The sequence below is a fragment of the Salarias fasciatus genome, chromosome 6 (assembly GCF_902148845.1).
Source record: "Salarias fasciatus chromosome 6, fSalaFa1.1, whole genome shotgun sequence".
NCBI classification, from domain to species: domain Eukaryota; kingdom Metazoa; phylum Chordata; class Actinopteri; order Blenniiformes; family Blenniidae; genus Salarias; species Salarias fasciatus.
In genome coordinates this window covers 29,136,084-29,162,945 of record NC_043750.1, presented here as the reverse complement: position 1 = coordinate 29,162,945, position 26,862 = coordinate 29,136,084, and the positions used below count along the sequence as shown (strand labels likewise).

The 26,862-nt window shown below is 41.6% G+C and overlaps 1 protein-coding gene across 1 annotated transcript; it reads right to left on the bottom strand.

The window, feature by feature from the left end:
• Positions 1–964: 964 nt before the first annotated feature.
• Positions 965–26,640, bottom strand: cusr (Copper-only SOD repeat protein). Its single transcript, XM_030093325.1, has 18 exons — positions 26,436–26,640; positions 21,712–23,794; positions 21,104–21,203; positions 19,873–19,947; positions 19,530–19,634; positions 18,745–18,877; positions 18,526–18,640; positions 13,212–13,336; positions 11,415–11,495; positions 8,102–10,184; positions 7,494–7,593; positions 5,293–5,370; positions 4,945–5,049; positions 3,975–4,107; positions 3,755–3,869; positions 3,013–3,137; positions 2,082–2,162; positions 965–1,582 (listed from the first exon to the last, which is right to left on the bottom strand). The coding sequence occupies exons 1-18, from the start codon at positions 26,473–26,475 to the stop codon at positions 1,488–1,490; spliced, it is 5,772 nt and encodes a 1,923-aa protein (XP_029949185.1). The 5' UTR covers positions 26,476–26,640; the 3' UTR covers positions 965–1,487.
• Positions 26,641–26,862: the final 222 nt, after the last annotated feature.

Sequence of the window (26,862 nt, the reverse complement as noted above, 5' to 3'; positions counted from 1 at the left end):
TACAGTAATTTGACAAAAACTGCAATCAAAAAGCTGAAATGACAATAATCAGAACAAAGTGCAATGTAAGTATGTAAAAGCAAAATAAATGCAGAAAATAAATCAGTGAAAATCTAAAAATACTGTGTGATGGTACACAAGTCATCAAATGCATGTGGTTTTGTTGTCATTTCATTGTAATTTTTTAGAACAAAAACAACGTGACCACCTTTTGTTTGTGTTATTTCATAGATCATGCTCTGTCCATGCTGTTTATTACTCTTTGTACTTGTTCCTTTCGCCCATTATTGCACTACTTTGATTACTTATTGAATAGTTTTATTTGACTTGCTATTTTACTGGCATTGTTAGCACTGAAAGTATTTCATTATACAGAGGAAACATGCGTTTCTGATGGGCAAATGACAAAAAGCATTGAGCTGAATTGAAGATAAAACGTAAACTGATACTTGACAATTTATTGACAAAAATCATTTAGTTAAGAATAACAGCAATAATGATAATCATGGTATTTATATTGCATCTTTAAAAGCTATTATTCTCACCAGTGCATACAACAACGATGAGGAAATAGTTTGTCTTAAAAGTGCAAGATTGATACTTAAATTCAGAGGCTTCAGGATGTTTTCTAGACTGCACAAAATAAAAATCACTAGTATGAACAACTGCAATATGATTATGTGCACATGTGAATGACTGATTCTCTTAAATGTCACTGAGGCATCAACCATGTGAAAAAAAATCTAGTGTTGAAAGGCCAAAATACGCCCTAATTGAAAAGAATGTTGTATTCAGAGATTGACCCTTCTGAGAAAATCCTTCTGATTTCTGGTTCCACACTCATCCCTCTCATGGGTAGGCACGGCCTGCAGAAACAATATCCTGCTGAAGCTTGTGCATCCCCATTTTTTCACGTGTTTTTTTTGTGTGTGTGTTCATGGGCTTAGTACAGAAACACATTAAACTGGTTATTAGAACAAAGCATAGAAACATTTTATTCACAATTTCCTGATATGTACACAAAGTTCCACATGGAATCATAAATAGTGCATTCAATTCAGATAAAAGTCTGAAGATCGGAGAACATACAGCATTACCCCCAACCAGAACCCAAACACATTCTTAACAAAAGTAGCAACGCTACTAAGAAAAAAAAAAAAAAATCCATCATGAACAAGGAAATGACAGGTAGGGCACCTGTTTACAGTTCACCAGCTGACATGAAGGCATGTCATCCACCACCATCGAATGACACTTCTAAGGCAGGAAAAAAAATAACATGTTGAAAAATGCCTACTTGCCTGAACAGAAGAAAAGAGAATCTTCATACTTGTTTAGAAAAGTCTAGACGGACTCGTGTCGTCTGAGAAACAGTGAGAGCATTGCCTGGTGACCATCGTACTGTCTGGTGGACTACATTCATCATATTTATAAAATCACAATACCAGGTTTGGTGTGTCACTGCTGATGAGGATGATTTCACCCAGTTATGAAAAAATAGTCAATGGCAGCAGGTAGGCGGCAGCAAACAGGAGGAGCAGAAGAGAAGCCCCGGGCACGCCTCGGTTTGCAATCCCCGAGTCTGTGGCGTTGAAATGGAGAGCACAGATTAGTCAAGCTGGGAGAGAAACTCTGATTACATGACTCAGACAGCTTTTTTCAATAGATTTTAAAATATCTGTCTCATGTGTGACACAGGTTGTGTAAATTAAATAATGCGGAATAACCGTCTCTCAGATTCATCTCTGCAGGCTCACATGACTTCACCGTGCCCCAGGCTTGATATTACACAATTTATTCGTCACGGTATTGTTGGTGTTTGGCAATGTGATTTTCAGATCACGTTTCCTAAATTGGTAGCATTTCAACACTGCTACAAGTATTGACAAATATTACAGAGTGCAACGGAGTCATTCAATATAAATCACCAAACACAGGAAGTTCATTTCAAAAACTGGAATTTATGCAACTGAAACAATTCAACAAAAACACCTGCGAGACATTTTCTACACACAAATGAACAATTTCATCATCCTCATCCTGCACACAAAGCACAATTACAGCCAAGTGCTCATACTTACTTCTACATATGGAAGAAGAAGAGAAGTTTCCCATCTGGTTGCTGCTTTGGGCAGAGCTCAGCAAGTCGGCGCTCACGTTTCCTTTAAAAATACACACAATAGAAGAATGCTTATCTACACACAAAAACCACACAATGTGCAGCCTCTGAGCTGAGCCGAAGCTGAGTTCAAAGTTAATCATGAGAAATTAAGTCAGAACAAAGCTCCCCATGTGCGAATCAGAGAGCATCAACCGTTTCGTTGGAATATGCATATTGACTGTCAAAGCGCCCTCCAGGGAACTATCGCAGTAGTACGCTCTCCAACTTGTGGGAGACTTCTGGGAGTATAAATGCCTGTCCTGTGCTATAGTGTGTGAAACGTCTTCACAGACACTCCTCTGTTTCCTCACCTGGGACAAGAGGAAAGGGCAGAAAATGAGACGCACAGACACTCAGACCCTGCGCATCAAGTTACTGAGCAATTTTTTTCAGCTTTTCTAAAGATTTTCAATGCCCATAATTGTTCGTTGTCCTGTTGCCTCGACAAACGGCTTACCCAGTGAGGTCCCAGAAGCCTTATATAACCAGGCCGTCTGTAGACTCGCCTGATAAATTGAGATTATAATCAAACACAACAATCTTTATGCGGTGGACACGACAAAGCTGAGCAGCTTTGGCGCTCCCATTTTAAAGCTGTGTCATTTACCATCATGTTGCAATTAGATTTTTTGAAACAACCAAGTTTTCATTTTAAATCACCAAGACCTGTGGACTGTCCCTGAATTACATAACCTCTGAATAAAGGCAGGGTGGAGGAGAATCACTGCAAGTTTTCAAGACTGAACCACTCAAGCAAAGCAAATGTTGAAGGAGTTTCTATTGTCTTTCCTTTGCTCCCGTTTCTTTGCTCATGTTTGGAATCACTGGCACAACGGTGAGACTTTCCTTACCAGATATCATGAAGTTGACTTGCTGACACCTTCCCTCAGCGACAGAAATGGGCGACAAGGGCAGGATGGTGACTCTGTAAAATCCTAGCTCCAGGAAATTAGCAAGCGTCCTGCGGAACAGGGACCTGTGCACCAAGAAATTAAGGATCAGCTTTGTGGTCAGTGCATGCACTGAATAACGCTCACGTTTCAGGCATGGTGATGTTACCCCGGGCCCTTGTTCAATCCCAAGTCTCTCAATCAGCATTTTCCTTACATCAAGCAGTTTCTGGCTGATTGATGGACGTCCTGATGTTTTTTACATCATGCTAGTAACTCTTGGGATCCACAGGCAAAGGAAAGTGTGGTTCCTCTTGTGGCAGTTTGGTTCTTTAAATTTGAAATTGATGTGCCTTTTCACAAAGTCTGCTGTAAACTGTTACATGTAGAGTTTCACACTGAAGCTCATTCTTTCATTTCAGATGTTTGCCTGAGTCCTGTATCTTGCTCAGAGAGAACCCAGCCCAGCATGGGAGAGCGTGAGCTCACAGTCTGACTCCACCTGACACCTGAGAGCCTTCGACACATGCCTGCCAGCGACCGTCTCTGCTCACAGATGTCAAATGAGCAGCGTATTGATGTCAACGACACTGTATATACACAAAATACAATCCTCTGGATTGTCTTCCCTTGGGCAGAATTGAAAGTCTGTCTATATATTGGAAATCAAACGTGATCATTCATTCCAGTTTGTGGTGCTCACCGGCTGAAAGAAGCCACGTTGGGGAAGACCAGCTCTCCTGACGGAGATTCGGGGACGATGTCGGCACATGCAACGACGCTTTCTCCCTCCATCAACACCAGCGACCTATGGACCACTGAGAACACCCACAGAAACATGACAATCACCAATTCTTTTGTCACATTCACAGTTTAAAAAAAGCCAATTAGCTTCACAAGTGATGAATCTTCTCTCATTTCACCTGTGAAGTCTCCAGTGAGTTGGATGATGCTGTCAGTGAGGAGCTGTCTCATGGTCAGGCTGATGTTTCCATGTCTTGCAGAGAATTCCCCGATGACGCAGCTCAGAGGGTTCTCTAATGAGCAGCTGGAAGCCTGGAAAAAAGGAATTCGGAGGCATGTCACATATTAACCACATAAGCACAAGGAACTTGCCACCTTAACTGCAGCTTGCCATCCCGATCTGACACTCTTTAAGTAACTGAATCAAAGAAAAAAAGAGAAATTGTTACAATGATTCCAGCTCTGATAAAAAGAAACAAAATTAACTTACAACTATTTGAAAACAGAACCACTGGAAACTGGTGTTTCAAGTAATTAAATCCAATTTCTTTCTTTTTTTAAAGAGGAAAAGGAAAGGATTGACATGTTTGAATAGCTCATTGTTAAAAATGAGTTGCATAATACACCATAATCTCTGTAGAAGAAGGAAGTTTATAGCATGACTGACAGCCTGCATGCTGTTCAAGATTGTTTATCTCTAATATCATATCTCATATAAAATCATATTACATATAAAGATGTATTTCTGAAAGATGTTGACAACATATTACTTTGCCGTGGTTTGATTTAATGAAGCAGCAAACTGCATTCAATCGAGCAACAAACTGAAAAAAACAAAAACAAAAAAGCAAAGAGCGCCAACACTAATTTAATTTTCCATTTGTAAGCTACTGGTTTCTATACATGAGTAATAATCTAAGAATAATTCAACAAAAGAAAAATACAATTAATATGAATGAAGTCGATGCTTTTAAAAACAGATGTTCCTCAGGTAATCTTCCACTTCCTGTATTCACTTTCGATATGACTCACCAGTGTTTTCGATTATTTCCTGTTTTTCCATCTGTGGTTCTTTTTTATTCTGTGAATTGCTAAAATCCACCGCTGCAATAATGGATCAATAAATAAAAGCATATACTTTGATCTTACCATTGAGGTCATGTTAAAGGGATTGTATGGTCCTCCCAGACCAGTGCACGGGCTGTCGCCGGCGTTAATCCGGTTCTTCATAATGTACATCTGGACCATATTTGTCTGCAAGAACGGGTACAGTCCAGTCCAATATTTAGAAATTTGATGAGAACATTTATCCAATACATACAACGTAAATACACCAACATGTCAGGTTTTCCACATGGAACCACCGTCTTTGTGACTGTGCGGCGCCATTTTTCATGTAATTGCATGTCGATCTGAATTTGTTTCTGTGTGGCACCACTGTTTCTGAAATCTTAAGTTATCTGGAGAGGATACATGTAATACATAAACTGTACTTACAACTCGATTTGAAACAGCTGCAAGATCCACCTCCACTGTAGTGTCACTGCTACTTCCATCAGGATACACTTGCTGAATCTGAAGCGACATGAAAAAAAAAAAAACTCTTAAATTTATAAAACTTTCACATTTGAATAGCGATATATTCAACCACAAGTGTGTACTTGCTTTGTTAAAATGTGGAAAGATTTGTAAATATCATCTCCATGTAGTTTTAATAGACTATAACTCCATTTTGTTCATTGATTAGACTTTTTTTCCCCCCTCAATAATGGGGATGCTCTTTGGAGATATTATTCAAATCAATTCAGCTTTATTTATAAGATGCCAATTACAACAGTCATTTCGAGACACTGTTACAGAGAAAACCCAACAGATCCACATGAGCAAGCATAAGCGACTGTGGAAAGGAAAAACAAACTCCCTTTTAAAAGGAAGAAACTTGCAGAAGCAGGCTCAGAGGTGGAGGCTTTCTGCTATTCCGGTTGGGGTGACGGGACAGAAAGAGATGGAGATAGGACAAATACATTTCTTGTATCAAGACATGGACGTGTTTCATGTCTGTCTTCTCCTCTTCCAAAAGTCACTCCCATGTTCCTCACAGTGTTACTGGGGGTTAAAGCAACATCATCCAGGGGCACTTTTTGCTTAGACGATTTTTCCCTCAAGTGTTTTGGGCCGAATAAAATAACTTCCGTTTTATCCGACTTTAGGAGGAGAAAACTACGACTCATCAGGTCTTTATGTCTTCTAGTTTGACAAGTCGATCGGTCTCATCTTGCTTCATGGATAAGTAGATCTGTGTATCATTTGCAAAACAGTGGAAGTTAATAGATAGATAGATAGATAGAAAAAACTTTATTAATCTCCCAAAGGGAGAAATTCAGATGTCCAGCAGCACACACAAATCATATGCACGCAAATAAATAACAAAAGTACAATAAAATAGTGCTGATGTACTCGGTTTGACTCAGGCACATCTGTTGAACAGCCTGATTGCTGAGGGGATGAATGACCTCTTGAAGTGCTAATGGAGTGTTTCTTGATGATATTCCCTGCAGGAAAAATGTATAATGTGAAATGTATAGGTCCTAAAACAGAACCCTGTGGAACTCCATGTTTAACTATGACCTGAGATGAAGAGTCATTGTTAACATTAACCAAGTGGAATCTGCCTGTTAAATATGATCGAAACCAGTTTAATGCTGAATCTTTAATCCCAGTAATATATTCTAGTCTCTGTAGTAGGATGTCATGATCAACGGTATCAATATCAGTATTATGAGGTCCGAGCCATAGATGCAGAGCAGGGCTCAGTATGGGAGCCTTGGAGGGCAGCTGACAGAGACAGCTGTTCCCTGAGCGAGGGTCCCGGTTCAGGATTCTCTGTGTGTCCTGAGCCAGCAGATGGATGCTAAGCTAAGCTACTGATCGCGCACCCTTTCTCCTACAGCTCGCTATTGCCATTTGTCAAAGGCTGAAATTCACTCTGTTCAGCACAGCAGACGTACACTGTCGCAATCAAAAATGACAAAGTGACTCAGAAATTACGCCAATATCAGGATTTTCAAGTGAGAAGTACAGATTAATATTGCAGTTTGAAAGTGCTTTTGAAATTCTCTTCTTTTAAAATATTATGGCATTAGAAAGTAATTTTGAAAAAGGAAAACTGCATGATTGTCATAAATTGTTTTTCTTTCAAAAAATGTTAATATGTTTTAAGAATTTTCTAAATATCAGGATGTGTGATGTAGAAAGCAGTGAGCTCTCAGACATCCCACACGCTCGAGGCAAAAGACATCACGATGAGCGATAAATGCAGAACATCAATAACATGATCTATGGAATTGTTTAAAAGCTTGCAGGTCGCTGAATAAACTATTTAGAAATAGAGTTTCCAACCATTTGTTAGGGAATAATTCAAGGCTATTGTTTGACCGGAAAGACAATAATGACCAAATTATTTTTTTTGGAATTTATACTTTCACAAATATCTCTAAATGTAAAAGTCTCACTTGATGTCTCTTGATGGGAAAAAAAAGACAACCCTGCCTAAATACCTATCGATAGTGTCCTACAAAAAAAAAAAAAAAAAAAAGTCCTTACGATTTCTTTATTGTGTGCGAGCACTGACCACACATGGCTGCCTGCCCCATAAAGAGCTAATAGAGAAGAATGGTTTTGCATCGTTGGACACTTACCAGTCTGACTGTTCCAGTCACCGCACTGGAGAAGGAGGCCTTGGCCATAACCATCTGTCCATCAGTATTCTGAACCGCTGAGATGTTCGCACACCTCATTCTACAGTGAAACAAACACACAGGCATAAATATCTGAGAACACAAAAGGATGAGCGAGCAGCTCAATTCTGCAGGATTAACTGTGTGGCTTTTTCATGCCACCATACTTTGCTGAATCATTTCTCATGAATGAGGAAGCAAGTCGGAGTCTTATAATACAGCACAGCACACATGGCTGTTGTTCATGATATCCCATAATTACATGTAATATCTTGGTAAACGATATTTCTTTGTTGGAGGCTTGTTGTGGTGGTAAAACCTGGATTCATGCTAAGGACTGTTTCCATGTTGATACAGCATATTAGGTGTAGAATTCACGTAGATCAAACAGTTCCTTTTTCTGGCAATATGTACCAAGAAAAACAGTCGTACTGTGTTACGATTTTTTCATGAAATAAAAGGAACATAAGGTCAACCTTATGAAATATTTAGTTGTGTTCCTTATTTCAGTTCAATCTTTTGAGTTTGTTTCAGTTCCTCTAAAACCACAATCACACAAATGATCTCACCTTGATCCATTGGTGTAGTGAACCACCACTGATCTCCCCATGACGCTGAAACGTCCAGATAACGGCAAGTCAGGATCCATGTAGACGACGTCGGTGTTGTTTTGACCAGCCAGAGATTCAAACTTCCCACTCAGGTCGCCGATCTCGTATTGGTCCACAGTACCAGTTCCAGGTGGTGGGGAGTTTGAGATGTTGAAGCCAAGGGGATTGTAATGGCCCATAATATTTGCATCTGAGCAGGGATCGTCACCGCCCGATCTGAGAGGCAGTATATGGACGTGGTAACCTCCGGCCAAGGAGCTCAGGTTTCTCAGGGACACGTTTAACGTGGTTGGGCCTTGGGGAACAGCTTGGGAAAAGTATATCTGGCCGCCTGACATTTCAGGGCCACGCCAAGGACCCATCTGCGCTCTGGGCACCCTCATCATTGTAACATTGGCACATGCGATCCTAGGTCCTCCTCTGTTTGCTTCATGAATGACTACAGAGCGACCAATCACACCTGACATAGGCAACCAGGAAGTGACATCGGTAAAGAAATATTTTGCTGCTACCCCTCCGATGTCGGTGCCAAGATCAAGAGTGCTATGTTTGCTGGAAAGGTCTCCCACCTCACAGGATATGGGACGAGATGGGGCACAATGGAGGGCATAGCTACTGTCACTCGTGTTAATGCTGAAGGGGTTCCAGTGGCCTCCGACTGTGCCACAACGCATTGGATCGTCGTCCCGCTCTGAGCTAATGGGGTAAGTGTGAACATGCCAGTTGTGGTTTTCAGTAGGAGTCATTGAGGCATTGCCGTATGACAGATCCACGAAGATGGACACGTCAGACAGAGGGTTGTCCACCAGCTGAGTGAACCAGATCTCTCCAACCACAGGGCTCTGAAATCTGGCTTTACCCACGACCACTTCGCCTGGGTAACCGATGCTGGCGCAAGCATACCTAGGACCATCTGGCAGGTGAATTACAACAGAGCGCCCTACAATGCTGTTGTTTCCAAACAGGGGGAGACTGTGATCTGTGAAGTTCATCTCCACTGCATTCTGACCTGCGAGGCTTCCATGCTTGGAACTGAGGTCACCGATCTCATACATGTCATGTGTGGATCCAGGGCCAGTTGGGTACGTTGGGCTACTGACGTTGGCTCCAAATGGATTCCAGTGGCCGCCCAAATTATCGTTTGCACACCGGCTTGACTCACTCGCCCCAAGTGGAGGGACAGGAAAGTGATGAACATGGTAACCGGCAACTCGACTCCGGAGATTTGTCAAGTTTACTCTCAGCTCTGTCAAATCGAACGGGGAAGCCTGCACAAAGCTGATGTGTCCCTGGATCCCATTCATGTTCATAACTGCACTGACCTTTTTCTCTGCTACGTTATAAATCCTAGCACACTTGAAATTTGACCCCATGCTGTACAGAAGAAATCGAAGTGAGGAAATATTGTTGCTAATATCGAGACGGGATTTCTGAAGCTGCAACGGGGTGCCAACGTCTACATCTCCTAGTCTGGTCAAGGCTGAAGCATTTAGGCCTTCAAGCAGTGCGGTACAGTTTGCAGCACTACTTTCAGAACCAAAGAGAGTGATGTTGGTTTTTGAGGCATTGACCTGACCGATCGTCATCAGATCTGTGAGAAGTCTTGGACTGGTATTGTCACTGTTAGAGCGGATATACACATTTCCTGCAATGTCCTCTGTGAATCTGGCTTGTTTCGTCAAGGGTGTCTGATCTTGACCGACAACTGTGCATACTTTACTGCCATTGCATGTCTGCAATACCAGAGAAAGGTCATTGAGACTTGATCTTTGCTGGAAGACTTGTTGAACGTTGATATCAGCATTCGAGGAAGGGTCAGCTGTGAAGTTGAAGATGCTGGAGCCAATATTGGCTTCAGAACAGGGCTCAGCAAAATGGCCAAACATGACTGGGAATTCGGTGAGGGAAATATTGACTGAACTGCAGGATCCAACACCTGTCACATTGACCATGGCGGTCCGGGAGGTGGCATTAAACTGCACCTGCCCCATGACGCCGCCCATGTTCAGAGGGGCCATGAACTGAGCACAGGAGATGGAATCTGTGAAGAAAGACAAGAAGGAACCAGTGATGATAATCTGAGTTATTTCTTCCAATCAACTCACAAGAAATGAATGTAAAACTACAACAATCAGCTCTCTATTGGAATTCGAGATCCAGTTTCACAACGATCTGAAATCAGAGGTAAAACTGAAGAAGAAAGGTCCTACGAGCGGTTTTACATTTGATTCAAAATAGAAACACGTGGAGGGAGTGACCTTGACCTAAATAGCTAAATCTAAACAACGTGATTATTAACAGTTTGCGTTTGGAATACTTTGGCAAAAACATTTGCATTTTATAATTCTACATCATGCATTGACTTTCTTTCCAGTCATTCTGAATTCTTTGCATGTCACACATGGGGGTGTGGCATTTCTTTTTATCAATTCAGTTTTGTTGAGTTGAGCTTCTGATTTCATTGTGTCAGTTTCCTCTTTTCTCAGAGTGATTCATTTTAGTGTTAACAGTCGTGGGAGGTTTGAATGTTTCATGAGGATTTTCATGTGATTTCCATGATACACCACCCTGCCGAGCTGCACATCCCGGTGTGTGCACTGGGGCTTCGCTCCGCCTGCCGATGTATCGAATTAACTGGTGTCTGTGTTAACTTGTGACCAACAGATGTTGAAAAATTCACTGAAACTTGTAGTCGTTCTGGCGAATGTCGGTTATCTACAGTTACAGTAAATTTATAAGTTTTGAGTCTTTTGTGAGTCTTATTTTAACGTTTGCTGTTACCAGCATGTGTTTACACAGAAATCCGTCACTTGTTAACATGAGAACCAGTTAATCCTTAATATCGGCCGGGCGGTCCGCTTGTAGTATGCCACGGAGGTCTTTAAACAACTCGCTGTTGCGCGATTTGCGGCCATTTCTCCTCTCTAGTGTTTGTTCTCTCAGGATTTTTTTTATTAAAAAAGTGTTTCTCAAGCATCATCCAGTTCTTCTGCTTGCTTTTGACTGTCCTGCTTCCCGTTTACTGTGCACATCATTACGTCACTATGTACGGGGGAACGCATGCGCAGAACAAATAATCCCCCATTTGATCCGCTCCGCTGTCAGGCATTGTATATATGAGACATGGAGCGGATTATCGGTCGGCGTAGACTACCCCGTACAATCGGATGCGAAATCCAATCCAGTCCTAGTGAAGCGGATCCACTCTTCAGTTTGTATGACACATTTACACATCCAGTTTACACATTTACAGCCGAGTGCTCATACTTACAACTACATATGCAAGAAGAAGAGAAGTTTCCCATCTGGTTGCTGCTTTGGGCAGACCTCAGCAGGTCAGCGCTCACGTTTCCTTTAAAAATACAAAGAATAGCACAATGCTTATCGACACACAAAAACCACACAATGTGCAGCCTCTGAGCTGAGCCTCTGAATCAGAGAGCATCAACTGTTTCATTGGAATATACATGGTCACTGTCAAAGCGCCCTCCAGGGAACTATCGCAGTAGTACGCTCTCCAACTTGTGGGAGATCTCTGGGAGTAGAAATGCCTGTCCTGTGCTATAGTGTGTGAAACTACCTCACAGACCCTCCTCTGTTTCCTCACCTGGGACAAGAGGAAAGGGCAGAAAATGAGACGCAGTGGTGTTGTTAGGCTTATTTTAGGGGACCGAAGCCCCCCTAGAATATTCTTAAGCCCCTCTAAATAACTTGGTGCTGTTCAGGGCCACTGATGTTTTTTTTTTTTTGTTTTTTTTTGCAAGAAAAATGCCTACTTATTCAATATAAATTGGTTGGAATATGAGTTTTAAAGAATCACACAATCCTACAACCGTTAATTATTCACTTAAATACGATCAATATTCTGTCCGTTTCCCCTCACTTCATAGCATCAGATCGATAGCCCTTCAGTGAGTCCATTCTACTTGTTTATATAGAGAACGACCATAACACTAAAAATCCATTCCAGGTTTTCCCTGTGACCTTACATGCAGCTGGTACCAGCGCGTGAGCATCTTTGAAACACAGAGCCGAATTAGTTTAATTGATGCATTGCTTTCCATATGTAGACATATACTACTTTCATTAATTTATTACTTTCATTAATTTATTATTTATTAACAATTTATTAGAAATTTTTTTCACGGAGCACCAAGCTCTGGCTCGCTGACTCCTGGGGGTCCGGGAAACCCAGGGTGAGAACTGCTGCTGTAAACACATCGTTACTCTGCAAACCTTTATTTGTAGTTGTAGTGTATCAAAAAAAAACAAAAAAAAAAACAAACTGAAATAATAATGAATAATTTCTCAGTCTCTGTTTGTGAAGTTTCGTGGTCATGCACTACCACATCCTGTGCATCTGCTGGGGGCTAAGCCCCCCCTGAACTTAAATCCTAGTGATGGCCCTCTCCTGCATCAAGTGACTGATTTTTATTCAGCTTTTCTAAAGATTTTCAATGTCCATAATTGTTCATTGTCCTGATGCCTCGACACACAGCTTGCCCAGCGAGGTCCCAGAGGCCTTATACAACCAGGCCGTCTGTAGACTTGTCTGATAAATTTTTAAGACTATAATCAAACACAACAATCTTTATGCGGTGGACACTACAAAGCTGAGCAGCTTTGGGTCTGCTTTGGATGCGGGCCGGCTCCTATTTTAAAGTTGCGTTATTTACTATTACACTGTAGCTAGATTTTTTTGGAACAACCAAGTTGTCATTTTGAATCACAATGAACTGTGGTCTTTCCCTGAATTACATTACCTACAATTCTACAATTCTACAATTTCATTTAGCGTTTGTCCAAAGTGACGTACTCTGAATAAAGGCAGGGTGGAGGAGAATCATTGCAGTTTTCAAGACTGAACCACTCAAGCAAAACAAACGTTGAAGCAGTTAATTGCTTTGCTGTATTTTTTGGCAGGGTGTGATTTACCGTTCCAACACCTCTGCTGAGAATCTTAACCGTAACTTGGAAAGTGCTCAAGCTTGTTTCTATTGTCTTTCCTTTGCTCCCGTTTCTTTGTTCATGCTTGGAAACACTGGCACAACGGTGAGACTTTCCTTACCAGATATCATGAAGTTGACTTGCCGACACCTTCCCTCAGCGACAGAAATGGGCGACAAGGGCAGGATGGTGACTCTGGAAGGTTCTAGTCCCAGGAAACTTCCAAGCGTTGTGCGGAACAGGGACCTGTGCACCAAGAAAATATGGATCAGCTTTGTGGTCAGTGCACGCACTGAATAACGCTCACGTTTCAAGCATGGTGATGTTACCCCAGACCCTTCTTCAATCCCAAGTCTCTTAATCAGAATTTTGTTCTGATGTTTTTCACAACATGGTAGCAACTCTTGGGACTCAAAGGTAAAACAAAGTGTGGTTCCTCTTGTGGCAGTTTGATTCTTTCAATTTGAAATTGATGTCTTTTCACAAAGTCTGCTGTAAACTGTTGTTGCACTGAAGCTCATTTTGAAATTTTAGTCAAGTTAATTTACATGTAGAGTACCATTCAGAAACAAGGCAATTCTTAATTGTTTAATGTATCTTCCTAGTAAAGCAATGTGAACGAAATAAAAAAGGAGAGTACAGTAAAAGCTTTATTAAAAGTTATTCAGAAATGAATAAGTAAAATGTATTTGTTGTGGTTTGATTTCGTAATGTCAGCAGTTTGGTTTGAATGTGTTATGAAATTCCACATCATATTCAAAAATACTTTTGCACTGAGCAGTTTTTCTCTCACTCACAAAGCACTTCTAAAGGAAGCTAATTTGCTCATAAAAGAAGTAATTTGCACATCGATTTTCATTTGAAATTTTTTATTGGAAAACCGTTTGTGGGTCCGGTCGGGGTGCGTCGCCTGCGGTGATGGCGGCAGACCTGCAAGACAAACATGACAAATCAAATTGGGAACGTGCAATGTACTGTATGTGCCTGTTTTAATTAGGTTTTTCTTTTAGGTGTTGGTGTGCATGCAGTGAGTGTGAGAAGGTGTTGGCTGTGCGAGTGTGGTGAAGTGTGTGATTTTTACTCACCGTCTGCTCTTGTGTCCAGGAGTGGTGTCCAGCCAAACGATGGACGCCACTAAAGAGGGTTCCGCACTGGACCAAGAGTGGAAATGGGCGGAGGGTGCTTTCACAGATTTTAGGATTTCATTTATTTAATCCGTTTAGCTTATTCTTAAGTATGGGTTTAGTTTTCTTTATATTATATAGTTTTTGTAGTGAAGGATTTTAACATAGTGGACTAAAATTATGTTTTTACACCTCATGGAGTTTTATGGTTTCACCCATTTAAGCTGAATGTATTTAAGGGCCCAAAGACATTCACTAAGCAGTTGTTGTGGTCATAGTTTGTTGTAGCTGTGTGCTACATTGCTACTGGGGAAGTCATGCTCCTATGAAATGCTCCAATGCACCTTTCTGGTACTTTTGCACTTTTTCTTTTGCACAAGGAATTGAAAAGAAGTGGACCACTCAACTTTTGACTCGTCTCCTCTTGGTGCTCACGGTTTTTCCGCCGCTCACGCTATACTGCTTACACCATCCACTTTTGTTTTCAATCAAGACTTCTAATGAAAAATACAGCTCAAAGAAATTATGCAAGAACACTCATGACTCTTGCAATGGGGATCCGGTACCACTGGATTAACTGGTGCCAACCCAACCCGTATCATTATGCGCTTGAATAGGCTTCATAATGAAGTCATACAGCATCGAGATGAATGGATGATCAGCTGGTGTTTTCAGCCGATCCGCGATGGTCACACCGGCAGAACGGGTTAGATTTGTGGCATATGTCATTATCCTTCTCTTGACCGTCCCATGTGAAAACCCAGTAGTGTAAAATGGCGTGTTACTTTAATGCAGTGCTTTGTTCTTAAATTACTGCCAATTGTGAAAATGGACAGTAGAATGGACAACCTAATCAGCTGTAATTAGTGACATTATAACTAACCATATGTTGGAAGGTCGCTGGGACAGACCAGGCGCCAACCTCCGCTCATAAAACATGAAGATAATACGGAAGTGCAAAAAAGCTGTAATTCCAGAGAAATTCCAGCAGGGGGCAATGATGCTGATTTCAAAAAGAGCCCCGGTCTCATTGGAACCCATTCAAAAATGCCGATTTTCAGAGTGCAAATAAATATATAAAGCGGCCGGTTTCAGAACATATTTTGGTCTCCATCACTAGTTTCTATAACCGTGTTGGCTTCACCAGACTCTGATTTTCACATATATCATCTGTTGACTTTATGAGTTAAAATTTTGCATAAATTGCCCTATCACAGCGCCTCCTCTGGCCACGTGATGCGGTCATGTGACGGGCTGGACCAATCACATTTACATCCGGTTTCAAATATTCAATGTGGAGACGTCCTGCTGGACTCGCCTGTGGTCTTCAGAACGGCGGTTGAGACCTCTATGGGTGACGTCACGAAAGGTCTGTCCATTTATTTACCGTCTATGGGACAGACGGCTGCAGGGCCGGGTGTGGAATCAGGGGTTGGCAGGTTCAACTACGACGCCTGACAGACCAGCACTCTGGGCCTCTGAGCAAAGCACCAGAGTGCCATGCTACGGCCGGCCAGCAATGGGTCAATTTGGTAAAAATTACCTCAAGGGTATCATTAAGTATGATTAGTTTAGTTAAAAGGTGGAAAAGTCTATAATTACACAAAAATCTATAATTAGGCAAAAATACAGCTGGCTCCAACCTGACTGCTTGCCGGGAAACCCTGCGCCTGACGACAGCGGCCCCTCCAAGCCCCTCCCCTTCATGCAAAGTGTGTCTTTCTATTGGCAGGTCGCCAGTCCACACTGGCACAACTACTGAATGCAGCAGCACCTTGACTTCACCCACAGCTGGTATGAGGAAGAATTCCGAAAGGTGTGACAGATGCTGACGGCATCAACAAACAAAGGCGACATTCTACTAATTGTACCTGACCCTGAGTAACCAGTAGGTTTTAATATTGCTGATCCTGCACGTAGGCGATTGAAAGACAGATTATTTGGCCTCAACTTCAAATGTCACGGTAAGAGTCAGTGAACCGTTGTTGTTGTGGTTTTTGTGTGCCACTATTTGGATGCGTCTTCAAATATGTGCTCCTTGACAAAGCCGCCATGTTGCACCCGTCAGACTTCACCGAGTAGTAGTACTTTTTTTTTTTTTTTTTTTTTTTTTTAGTTTTAGTACAATAATAAAACAAGTAGCCTCTAAATGCACTGTATTCACCAAGTGGATGAATTATGCTTTTAATAACCACTGACTCACGTGGACGAAAATTAGTTTATTTTGGAGATTTGAATGGAGTCACTGGAGACGTCTTTAAAGTTTCATGGCTACTCAACTCGTTACTCGAGCAAAGTCTTGTAAATTTTCTGTCTTGTTTGATGATGCGCGAAGGCGGCCCGTCATCGGCGGCCTTCACCTGTCATCACAGGCGATCTTTTGATCCGCGTGGTTGATTTTGCACAATAGTTGTGCCAGATGCCTTTGCTGATGCAACCTGAACAGCTCGGGCTCACCGGAGACTCGCAGCAGTGACCCATTTCTGGTGGGATTTGAAGCGAGAGATGCTGTGATACGTCAGCTGAGCCGTCGGTGCTGTGAGTCAGTCCAACAAACGGTTGACTCATTGCATTCAGCTGGACTGACAGCAGGTAAGCGGGAAGTCAGACGGCGGTGCCGACATGCTATTTTTGATTCGAGATAAGTCATTAAAGCTGATATTGCACAAGGGTATTTCCCCCCAAAAAATACAAAAAAATAAACGGATTAATAAACATGACAAGAAGCAGCAGAGACAAATCGAGATAAACCCACGTTTAGACAGCTCTTTTTCAGATAATGCAATGTTGATTTAGTGGCTTGATAAAGATCGGAGCTGTTGCATTAGCTGAGCCTTAACTCACAAAAAAATATATACAAGGATCACTCTGAATGTAGAAACATTGGCAGCCCTGGTAATTTATCGAATGCTGAGGCGTTATGGTAAATTTTGCTTCATAACATGTTATTTCCTGCATAATTCAGGGCCCAAAATGAAATATGATTTCTGGTAACAAAAGGGCGATTAGACCATCATGACTGATAGTTAGTAGTTCATGTGGAGAGCTAATTAGTGCTTAGTTTGTTTGCTTAAGTTAGATTTATTTGATCAGTCTAGACTGAGAAGAGCAGTTCAGAGCAGAGCACCTGTGTTTTAAATAACCTTGTTTTTTGTGAGCCACCAACTTTGCTGATGTAACGAAGAGCTTTTTTCTGGGTATAAGAGGAAGGCAGTGTCAAAAGGGGAATTACAAGAAAACAAAGGACGGAATATGTTGCCACGAACATGTTTTCTGTGGGTATTCAGAAAATAGAACTTCCTTTGAATTGTGGTCAGAGCTTCAGGGTTGAACCAGCGGTGGTAGCCGCTTGTTCTCTCAACACAGTGAGTCAGACGAAGGTTTTCTGTGGAAGACGCCTGCAACAATAACCTTCTGAGTGACAAGTTAAATGGCCTGTTCTGCAAGTTCAATAAAGACCTTCCCACCTTTATACATTCAATTCATTGTGTTCTAAATCAACTGTTTACGGTCAAAGACAGGCTACACCCTGGGCACGCCACCACACACACACGTACACTGTAAATGAAAATTAGAGCCACTAGTTAACTCTATATGATAACAGGGAGGTGAATCCACACTAATTATGTTGTGTGCGTGTGTTTGGGGTGATACTACCCAAGTATCACCATGGGAAAATGGATCAGTACTGTTGACCAATTAATACATTTCACTTGTGTACACCTTATTCCAGCACTTTTTAATTCTGAGTTTGGTCGGTATTTTTACCTTTGCAAAGTCTTTTTCATACTATGAGTATTTTTGGTAACTGGTAGTACCGGTATTTTTACACCATTTTGAGTTACACATGGCACTTGTTTAGTACACTCACTATCTTTAATCACTCACATCTGTAGGGCACTTTTTCCAACTTTTTACTTCCAGACATTGATTTATGCCACATGTATTCACAGAGCATACTGAACACCTGAGATAGAAGGATTGTTCAGCTGGTATCTGTTGCAGGATGAAGAGAAATGCAATGGCTGAGTGTTCGCCTGAGTCCTGTATCTTGTTCAGAGAGAACCCAGCCCAGCATGGGAGAGCGTGAGCTCACAGTCTGACTCCACCTGACACCTGAGAGCCTTCGACACATGCCTGCCAGCGACCGTCTCTGCTCACAGATGTCAAATGAGCAGCGTATTGATGTCAACAACACTGTATATACACAAAATACAATCCTCTGGATTGTCTTCCCTTGGGCAAAATTGAAAGTCTGTCGAGAGTTTGGAAATCAAACAGAAATCATTCATTCCAGTTTGTGGTGCTCACCGGCTGAAAGGAGCCAGGTTGGGGAAGACCAGCTCTCCTGACGGAGATTCGGGGACGATGTCGGCACATGCAACGACGCTTTCTCCCTCCATCAACACCAGCGACCTGTGGACCACTGAGAACATCCACAGAAACATGACAATCACCAATTCTTTTGTCACATTCACAGTTAAAAAAAGTCAATTAGCTTCACAAGTGATGAATCTTCTCTCATTTCACCTGTGAAGTCTCCAGTGAGTTGGATGATGCTGTCAGTGAGGAGCTGTCTCATGGTCAGGCTGATGTTTCCATGTCTTGCAGAGAATTCCCCGACGACGCAGCTCAGAGGGTTCTCTAATGAGCAGCTGGAAGCCTGAAGAAAAGGAATGAGAAGACATGTCACACATTAACCACATAAGCACAAGTTCACCATGAATCTAACTACTTAAAAGAGGAAAAGGAAAGGATTGACATGTTTGAATAGTTCATTGTTAAAAATGCATTTCATAATACACCATAATCTCTGCAGAATAAGGAAGTTTACAGTGTGACTGACAGCCTGGATGCTGTTTGATTGTTTATCTCTAATATCATATCTTGGAAATGCATCTTTAAACGATGTGATTAATTTTTCGTGGTATGATCAAGATCTGCGGGGACGTCTCTAATGAAGCAGATGCAGCAAACTGCTTTAAATCAAACAACATCTGAAAAAAAAAATGAAGTCAGCAAAAATCACAAACACTAATTTAATTTTCCATTTGTACTGGTTTCTATACATGAGTAAAGAATCTAACAATAATTCAACAAAAGAAAAATACAATTAAAATGAATGAAGTCAATGCTTTTAAAAACAGATGTTCCTCAGGTAATCTTCCACTTCCTGTATTCACTTTCGATATGGCTCACCAATGTTTTCTATTATTTCCTGTTTTTCATCTGTGGTTCTTTTTTATTCTGTGAATTGCTAAAATCCACCGCTGCATTAATGGATCAATAAATAAAAGCATATACTTTGATCTTACCATTGAGGTCATGTTAAAGGGATTGTATGGTCCTCCCAGACCAGTGCACGGGTTGTCGCCGGCGTTAATCCGGTTCTTCATAATGTACATCTGGACCATATTTGTCTGCAAGAAGGCGTACAATCCACTATTTAGAAATTACATAAGAACATTTATCCAATACACATAACGTAAATACACCAACATGTCAGGGTTTCCACATGGAACCACCGTCTTTGTGGCTATGCAGCATCATTTTTCATGTAATTGCACGTCGATTTGAATTTGTTTCTGTGTGGCACCACTGTTTCTGAAATCTTAAGCTACCCAGTGAGGATTCATGTAATACATAAACAGCACTCACAACTCGATTTGAAGATGCAAGATCCACCTCCACTGTAGTGTCACTGCTACTTCCATCAGGATACACTTGCTGAATCTGAAGCGACATGAATTAATAAAAACAAAAACAAAACAAACAAAAAAAACTTAGAATGTTAAATTTATACAATTTTCACATTCGAATAGCAAGATTTTCAACCACAAGTGTGTACTTGGTTTGCTAAAACATGGAAAGATTTGTAAATATTACCTCCATGTGGTTTTAACAGACTGGAACTCTAATTTGTTAATTGATGAGATTGTTTTTTTCCCCCTCAATAATGGGAATGCTCTCTGGAGATACTATGAGGTCCGAGCAATAGATGCAGAGCAATGGCTCAGTATGGGGGCCTTGGAGGGCAGCTGACAGAGACAGCTGTTCCCTGAGCGAGGGTCCCGGTTCAGGATTCTCTGTGTCCTGAGCCAGCAGATGGATGCTAAGCTAAGCTACTGATCTCGCACCCTTTCTCCTATAGCTCGCTATTGCCAGTCGTCAAAGGCTTAATGAATTCACTCAGTTCAGCACAGAAGAAGTACACTGTCATGTTTTTGTGGCAGCTTGGCTCCTAACAAATTAGCAAGAAACAACGCATGTGTTCTATCGCAATTAAAGACGACAAAGTGACTCTGAAATTACACCAACATCAGAATCTCCAAATGACAAGTACAGATTAATAATGCGGTTTCACAATGCTTTTGAAATTCTCTTCTTTTAAAAATTATTTTGAAAGAGGAAAACTGCATGTTTGCCACATATTTTGATAAATGTAATATATGTTACTAGAAGTTTTAAAATATGAGGATGTGTAGTGTAGAAAGCAGTGAGCTCTCAGACGTCCCACACATGCTCCAGGCAAAAGACATCACGATGAGCCACAAATGTAGAATATTCATAACATGATCTAAGGAACTGTTTAACTGCCTCCAGGTAACTAAACAAACTATTTAGAAATAGTTTCCAACCACTTGTTAAGGAATAATTCAAGCTTTACATTTGAGATTTTACAAAGTATTCAATTAAAATAAAAAAGACAACCCAGCTACCCCACCTGCAGATATTGAGTGCCCTAAAAAAAAAAATTATATATATACACACACATATATTTTAATCATAAAACTGATTTCTTTATTGTATAATAGCACTGACCACACATGGGTGCCTGCCCCATAAAGAGCTTATAGAGAAGAATGGTTTTGCATCGTTGGACACTCACCAGTCTGACTGTTCCAGCCACCGCACGAGAGAAGGAGGCCTTGGCCATAACCATCTGTCCATCTGTATTCTGAACCGCTGAGATGTTCGCACACCTCATTCTACAGTGAAACAAACACGCAGGTATAAATATCTGAGAACACAAAAGGATGAGCGAGCAGCTCAATTCTGCAGGATTAACTGTGTGGCTTTTTCATGCCACGATACTTTGCTGAATCATTTCTCATGAATGAGGAAGCAAGTCGGAGTCTTATAATACAGCACAGCACACATGGCTGTTGTTCATGATATCCCATAATTACATGTAATATCTTGGTAAACGATATTTCTTTGTTGGAGGCTTGTTGTGGTGGTAAAACCTGGATTCATGCTAAGGACTGTTTCCATGTTGATTCAGCATATTAGGTGTAGAATTCACGTAGATCAAACAGTTCCTTTTTCTGGCAATATGTACCAAGAAAAACAGTCGTACTGTGTTACGATTTTTTCATGAAATAAAAGGAACATAAGGTCAACCTTATGAAATATTTAGTTGTGTTCCTTATTTCAGTTCAATCTTTTGAGTTTGTTTCAGTTCCTCTAAAACCACAATCACACAAATGATCTCACCTTGATCCATTGGTGTAGTGAACCACCACTGATCTCCCCATGACGCTGAAACGTCCAGATAACGGCAAGTCAGGATCCATGTAGACGACGTCGGTGTTGTTTTGACCAGTCAGAAATCCAAACTTCCCACTCAGGTCGCCGAGCTCGTATTGGTCCACAGTACCAGTTCCAGGTGGTGGGGAGTTTGCGATGTTGAAGCCAAGGGGATTGTAATGGCCCATAATATTTGCATCTGAGCAGGGATCGTCACCGCCCGATCGGAGAGGCAGTATATGGACGTGGTAACCTCCGGCCAAGGAGCTCAGGTTTCTCAGGGACACGTTTAACGTGGTTGGGCCTTGGGGAACAGCTTGGGAAAAGTATATCTGGCCGCCTGACATTTCAGGGCCACGCCAAGGACCCATCTGTGCTCTGGGCACCCTCATCATTGTAACATTGGCACATGCGATCCTAGGTCCTCCTCTGTTTGCTTCATGAATGACTACAGAGCGACCAATCACACCTGACATAGGCAACCAGGAAGTGACATCGGTAAAGAAATATTTTGCTGCTACCCCTCCGATGTTGGTGCCAAGATTAAGAGTGCTATGTTTGCTGGAAAGGTCTCCCACCTCACAGGATATGGGACGAGATGGGGCACAATGGAGGGCATAGCTACTGTCACTCGTGTTAATGCTGAAGGGGTTCCAGTGGCCTCCGACTGTGCCACAACGCATTGGATCGTCGTCCCGCTCTGAGCTAATGGGGTAAGTGTGAACATGCCAGTTGTGGTTTTCAGTAGGAGTCATTGAGGCATTGCCATATGACAGATCCACGAAGATGGACACGTCAGACAGAGGGTTGTCCACCAGCTGAGTGAACCAGATCTCTCCAACCACAGGGCTCTGAAATCTGGCTTTACCCACGACCACTTCGCCAGGGTAACCGATGCTGGCGCAAGCATACCTAGGACCATCTGGCAGGTGAATTACAACAGAGCGCCCTACAATGCTGTTGTTTCCAAACAGGGGGAGACTGTGATCTGTGAAGTTCATCTCCACTGCATTCTGACCTGCGAGGCTTCCATGCTTGGAACTGAGGTCACCGATCTCATACATGTCATGTGTGGATCCAGGGCCAGTTGGGTACGTTGGGCTACTGACGTTGGCTCCAAATGGATTCCAGTGGCCGCCCAAATTATCGTTTGCACACCGGCTTGACTCACTCGCCCCAAGTGGAGGGACAGGAAAGTGATGAACATGGTAACCGGCAACTCGACTCCGGAGATTTGTCAAGTTTACTCTCAGCTCTGTCAAATCGAACGGGGAAGCCTGCACAAAGCTGATGTGTCCCTGGATCCCATTCATGTTCATAACTGCACTGACCTTTTTCTCTGCTACGTTATAAATCCTAGCACACTTGAAATTTGACCCCATGCTGTACAGAAGAAATCGAAGTGAGGAAATATCGTTGCTAACATTGAGACGGGATTTCTGAAGCTGCAACGGGGTGCCAACGTCTACATCTCCTAGTCTGGTCAAGGCTGAGGCATCGAGGCCTTCAAGCAGCGAGGTACAGTTTGCAGCACTACTTTCAGAACCAAAGAGAGTGATGTTGGTTTTTGAGGCATTGACCTGACCGATCGTCATCAGATCTGTGAGAAGTCTCGGACTGGTATTGTCACTGTTAGAGCGGATATACACATTTCCTGCAATGTCCTCTGTGAATCTGGCTTGTTTCGTCAAGGCTGTCTGATCTTGACCGACAACTGTGCATACTTTACTGCCATTGCATGTCTGCAATACCAGAGAAAGGTCATTGAGACTTGATCTTTGCTGGAAGACTTGTTGAACGTTGATATCAGCATTCGATGAAGGGTCAGCTGTGAAGTTGAAGATGCTGGAGCCAATATTGGCTTCAGAACAGGGCTCAGCAAAATGGCCAAACATGACTGGGAATTCAGTGAGGGAAACGTTGACTGAACTGCAGGATCCAACACCTGTCACATTGACCATGGCCGTCTGGGAGGTGGCGTTAAACCGCACCTGCCCCATGACGCCGCCCATGTTCAGAGGGGCCATGAACTGAGCACAGGAGATGGAATCTGTGAAGAAAGACAAGAAGGAACCAGTGATGATAATCTGAGTTATCTCATCAAACCAAATCACAAGAAATTAATGTATCACAAATAACACGTGGAGGCAGTGACCTTGACCTAAATGGCTAAATTGAAATAGCGCTTAATTTTTTTTTTTGCCAGTTGGCTTTATGCAATGGTTTTATTCATGGCAAGTAAAAAAAAAAAAAAAAAAAAAAATCACACATTTGCATTATATGCTCTCCAATTCTGCATCATGTATTGACTTTCTCGCCTGTCATTCTGAATTCTTTATATGTCACACATGAAGGTGTTGCAGTACTTTTTATCAATTCAATTTTGTTGAGTTGAGCTTCTGGATTTCGCTGTGTCAGTTTCCTCTTTTCTCAGAGTGATTCATTTCAGTGTTAACAGTCGTGGGAGGTTTGAATGTTTCAGAAGGATTTTCATGTGGGGCATATTCTGAATATTTTCTTGCATTACTATGATTAAAAATAATTACAGTCTTTGGTGTGCATCACTTCAGAAGAGGTTCCATGTTTGATTATAGTACATGGCATGACTCATCGCAATAAAGCATAAAATTACTTGCCATGTTCCAGTAAACAAATGATAAATCTTACTCGAGGATTGTGGTGGTGGTCAGAAAAGATCCCTCCAAAAATATAATCATAAAAGGCTGCTGTCACTATTTGTAAAACTGAATTAATGATTAAATGGGGGGTTTTAAAAAGCTGAATTCAGGAGTTCCTTCAAGATTAAGCTTCAAAATAATTTCTAATTTGATGCTGTAGATACACAAACTGACACGAAACAACCTGATGATGAGAGTGCAAATTCTCAATATATAAAACAAATAATTACTGCACTCTGTTGCTATCGGTGCTCTTGTTCAAAAACATGTCTTTCAATGCCAAAAATTAGATGTATGGCGTATCCACAATCAACTTCGGTGATTCACATTTACATGATGGGTGTGAACTGACCTTTAAGTTAAACCTGACTGTCGACATTGAGGAGAAACAGAAAGAACTTTTGGAGAAAGTCAGTGACGTACAGAATTGTGACAGTGAAGTGTCCTTGACAAAACAGAAAGTAGCTCAAGAGGGATTTAAAACGGTGTACTCAGCAAGGTTGAGCAGCCAAACTGAAGAAACTTAGCGAAACTTAAACAAGGTAAAAAAAATTACAAGTCACTCAAGATTATTCCGATACTGTAAGGTAACTATTCAATTACCATGTATATTAGCATAGTTTATTCAAACATTGTGTCCCACAATAATAGCTGCTCTGCAATAAATTCAATTTCAAATCACTTAATTTTCAACGTTCTCTCAAAGAAAGTAACACTGCAGTTCGGGACTATCAGGTCTTTGTTCCGGGTGTGTCCATTTTGGACCTCTCAATGCGTATCCTGCTGCGGGATGGCGGAGAGGAAGTGTGTCTCAAACCAGCAAGAACTTCTGATCATGTTGCTTTCATATAAAGCCTTGGTCTAAATAAAGATGCATCAATTAAAAAAAAAAGTCGAAAAATCACCACAATGGTCACACCACTACATTATTTAACACATCACAGAGCATTATCATTATATCATTTACAATAAGAAAGATTTCTCAATATATGTGCACCACAACATCCAATATATTTATCAGTTACATGTTCAATAGTAAAAACCAAAAGCAAGCAAAGTGAGCTACAGAGTGACCATATCAGAGTTTTCCTTCCCTCTTTATTAAAAGCAGCATGATTAGATGCCGGCCAGCTTCAGCACACCTGAATCTGCTGAGGAGGTCTTCATCAAGCATGGAAGAGGACTTCTCATTGGAATCAGGTTTATCGTCACTGGGGGGGACCCAGGACATGCAGGATGGTGGCCTTCCAGGGCCAAAATTGAACAGCCCAATTTTGAAGTGACTGTACTAAAATAATCTGACCAGACTTTGAAGACCAGATGATGATGATGGACTCAGGGTGACAAACATGTCCAAAGGATAGAAATTCCATTGTTAAGAGCAGAAACTTAAGGTTTTTTTTTTTTTTTTTTTTTTTTAACTATATCAAGTTACTCTCTGGCTGTAAGTTATAGTTGCTGCTTGGAGTAAATTCTAGATTTAAATGTGTGCAACTAACAGTCTCCGATTAGATAGACAAAACCCAGCACATGACAGGATAACATCAAGTTATTTGAATCAAATGAACTGCAAAATAACATTTCAGGGTATTTGAATTTCTAACTAACACCTCTTAAGCCCAAGAGATTTTTTTTTTCCCAAAAAGCAGAATGCATCTTCGAGAAATCAGTGATCCACTGCAAACACAAAACAGACACTTGATTTAAAATCTATTCATGTGTGAAGAAATTATGCATACCTAATTCAAGCCCATTCAGTCTCACTGCCTTTCAAAAGGTATTACGGCATTTTGTGGCAGAACAAGTTGAACAGAATGAAGAATGATAAACAGTTTTGACGTAGCCAATGCTGGCAACGTGCCACTAGTAAAAGTAGTCAGCTTCTTTCATTCCTCTCTGCAGAGAAAACCAGCACACCCTTTCTGGAGCATGTGGCTGAAAACATCAAATTACCCAGAAAGTCCTTGTGATTTAACTGAAGGAAAAAAAAAAAAGGACTGAAGAAGTACTCACCCAGTGCCACAAACAGCAGCACAGCTTGGAGAAGGCACATGCTGGCAGATGTGTGCAAAACACACAGCAAACAGAGGCTGTATTTTAGGACTAAAGCACACAGAGCCTGCCTGGAAATGAGGGTAAGAGAACGTCACGGGCACGGCAGCGTGATGGAGAGGCAGCGGCTCTGCGCTCTCTGAGACTCTGTCATGTGAGAGTGGTTTTGAAAAGTGTGCAGCCTCCCTTTTTGTGTCTTTTTCTTGTCTGCAGCCTGTCTGTGTCAGCCTGTGATTGGCCAGCAGGTCGGCAGTGTCTCATGTGGGCCGGGTGGGGAGGGAGGATGCATATTTGGCAACCTCAACAGTTTGAGGTGGCCCATCCCTGATGAGAAGCTGCTCCTCTTGATGACACACATAGTTATAAGAAAGCACCTTTTCATTATGGA

Coding starts and splice junctions, on each gene's coding strand:
- cusr (XM_030093325.1), bottom strand. CDS start 26,475: ATGTGCCTTCTCCAAGCTGTGCTGCTGTTTGTGGCACTGG. Junction 19,635..19,872: donor TTGCATCTTCAAATCGAGTT/GTGAGTGCTGTT, acceptor GCCTTCTTGCAG/ACAAATATGGTCCAGATGTA. Junction 13,337..18,525: donor AACCTGGCTCCTTTCAGCCG/GTGAGCACCACA, acceptor CTTGGTGCACAG/GTCCCTGTTCCGCACAACGC.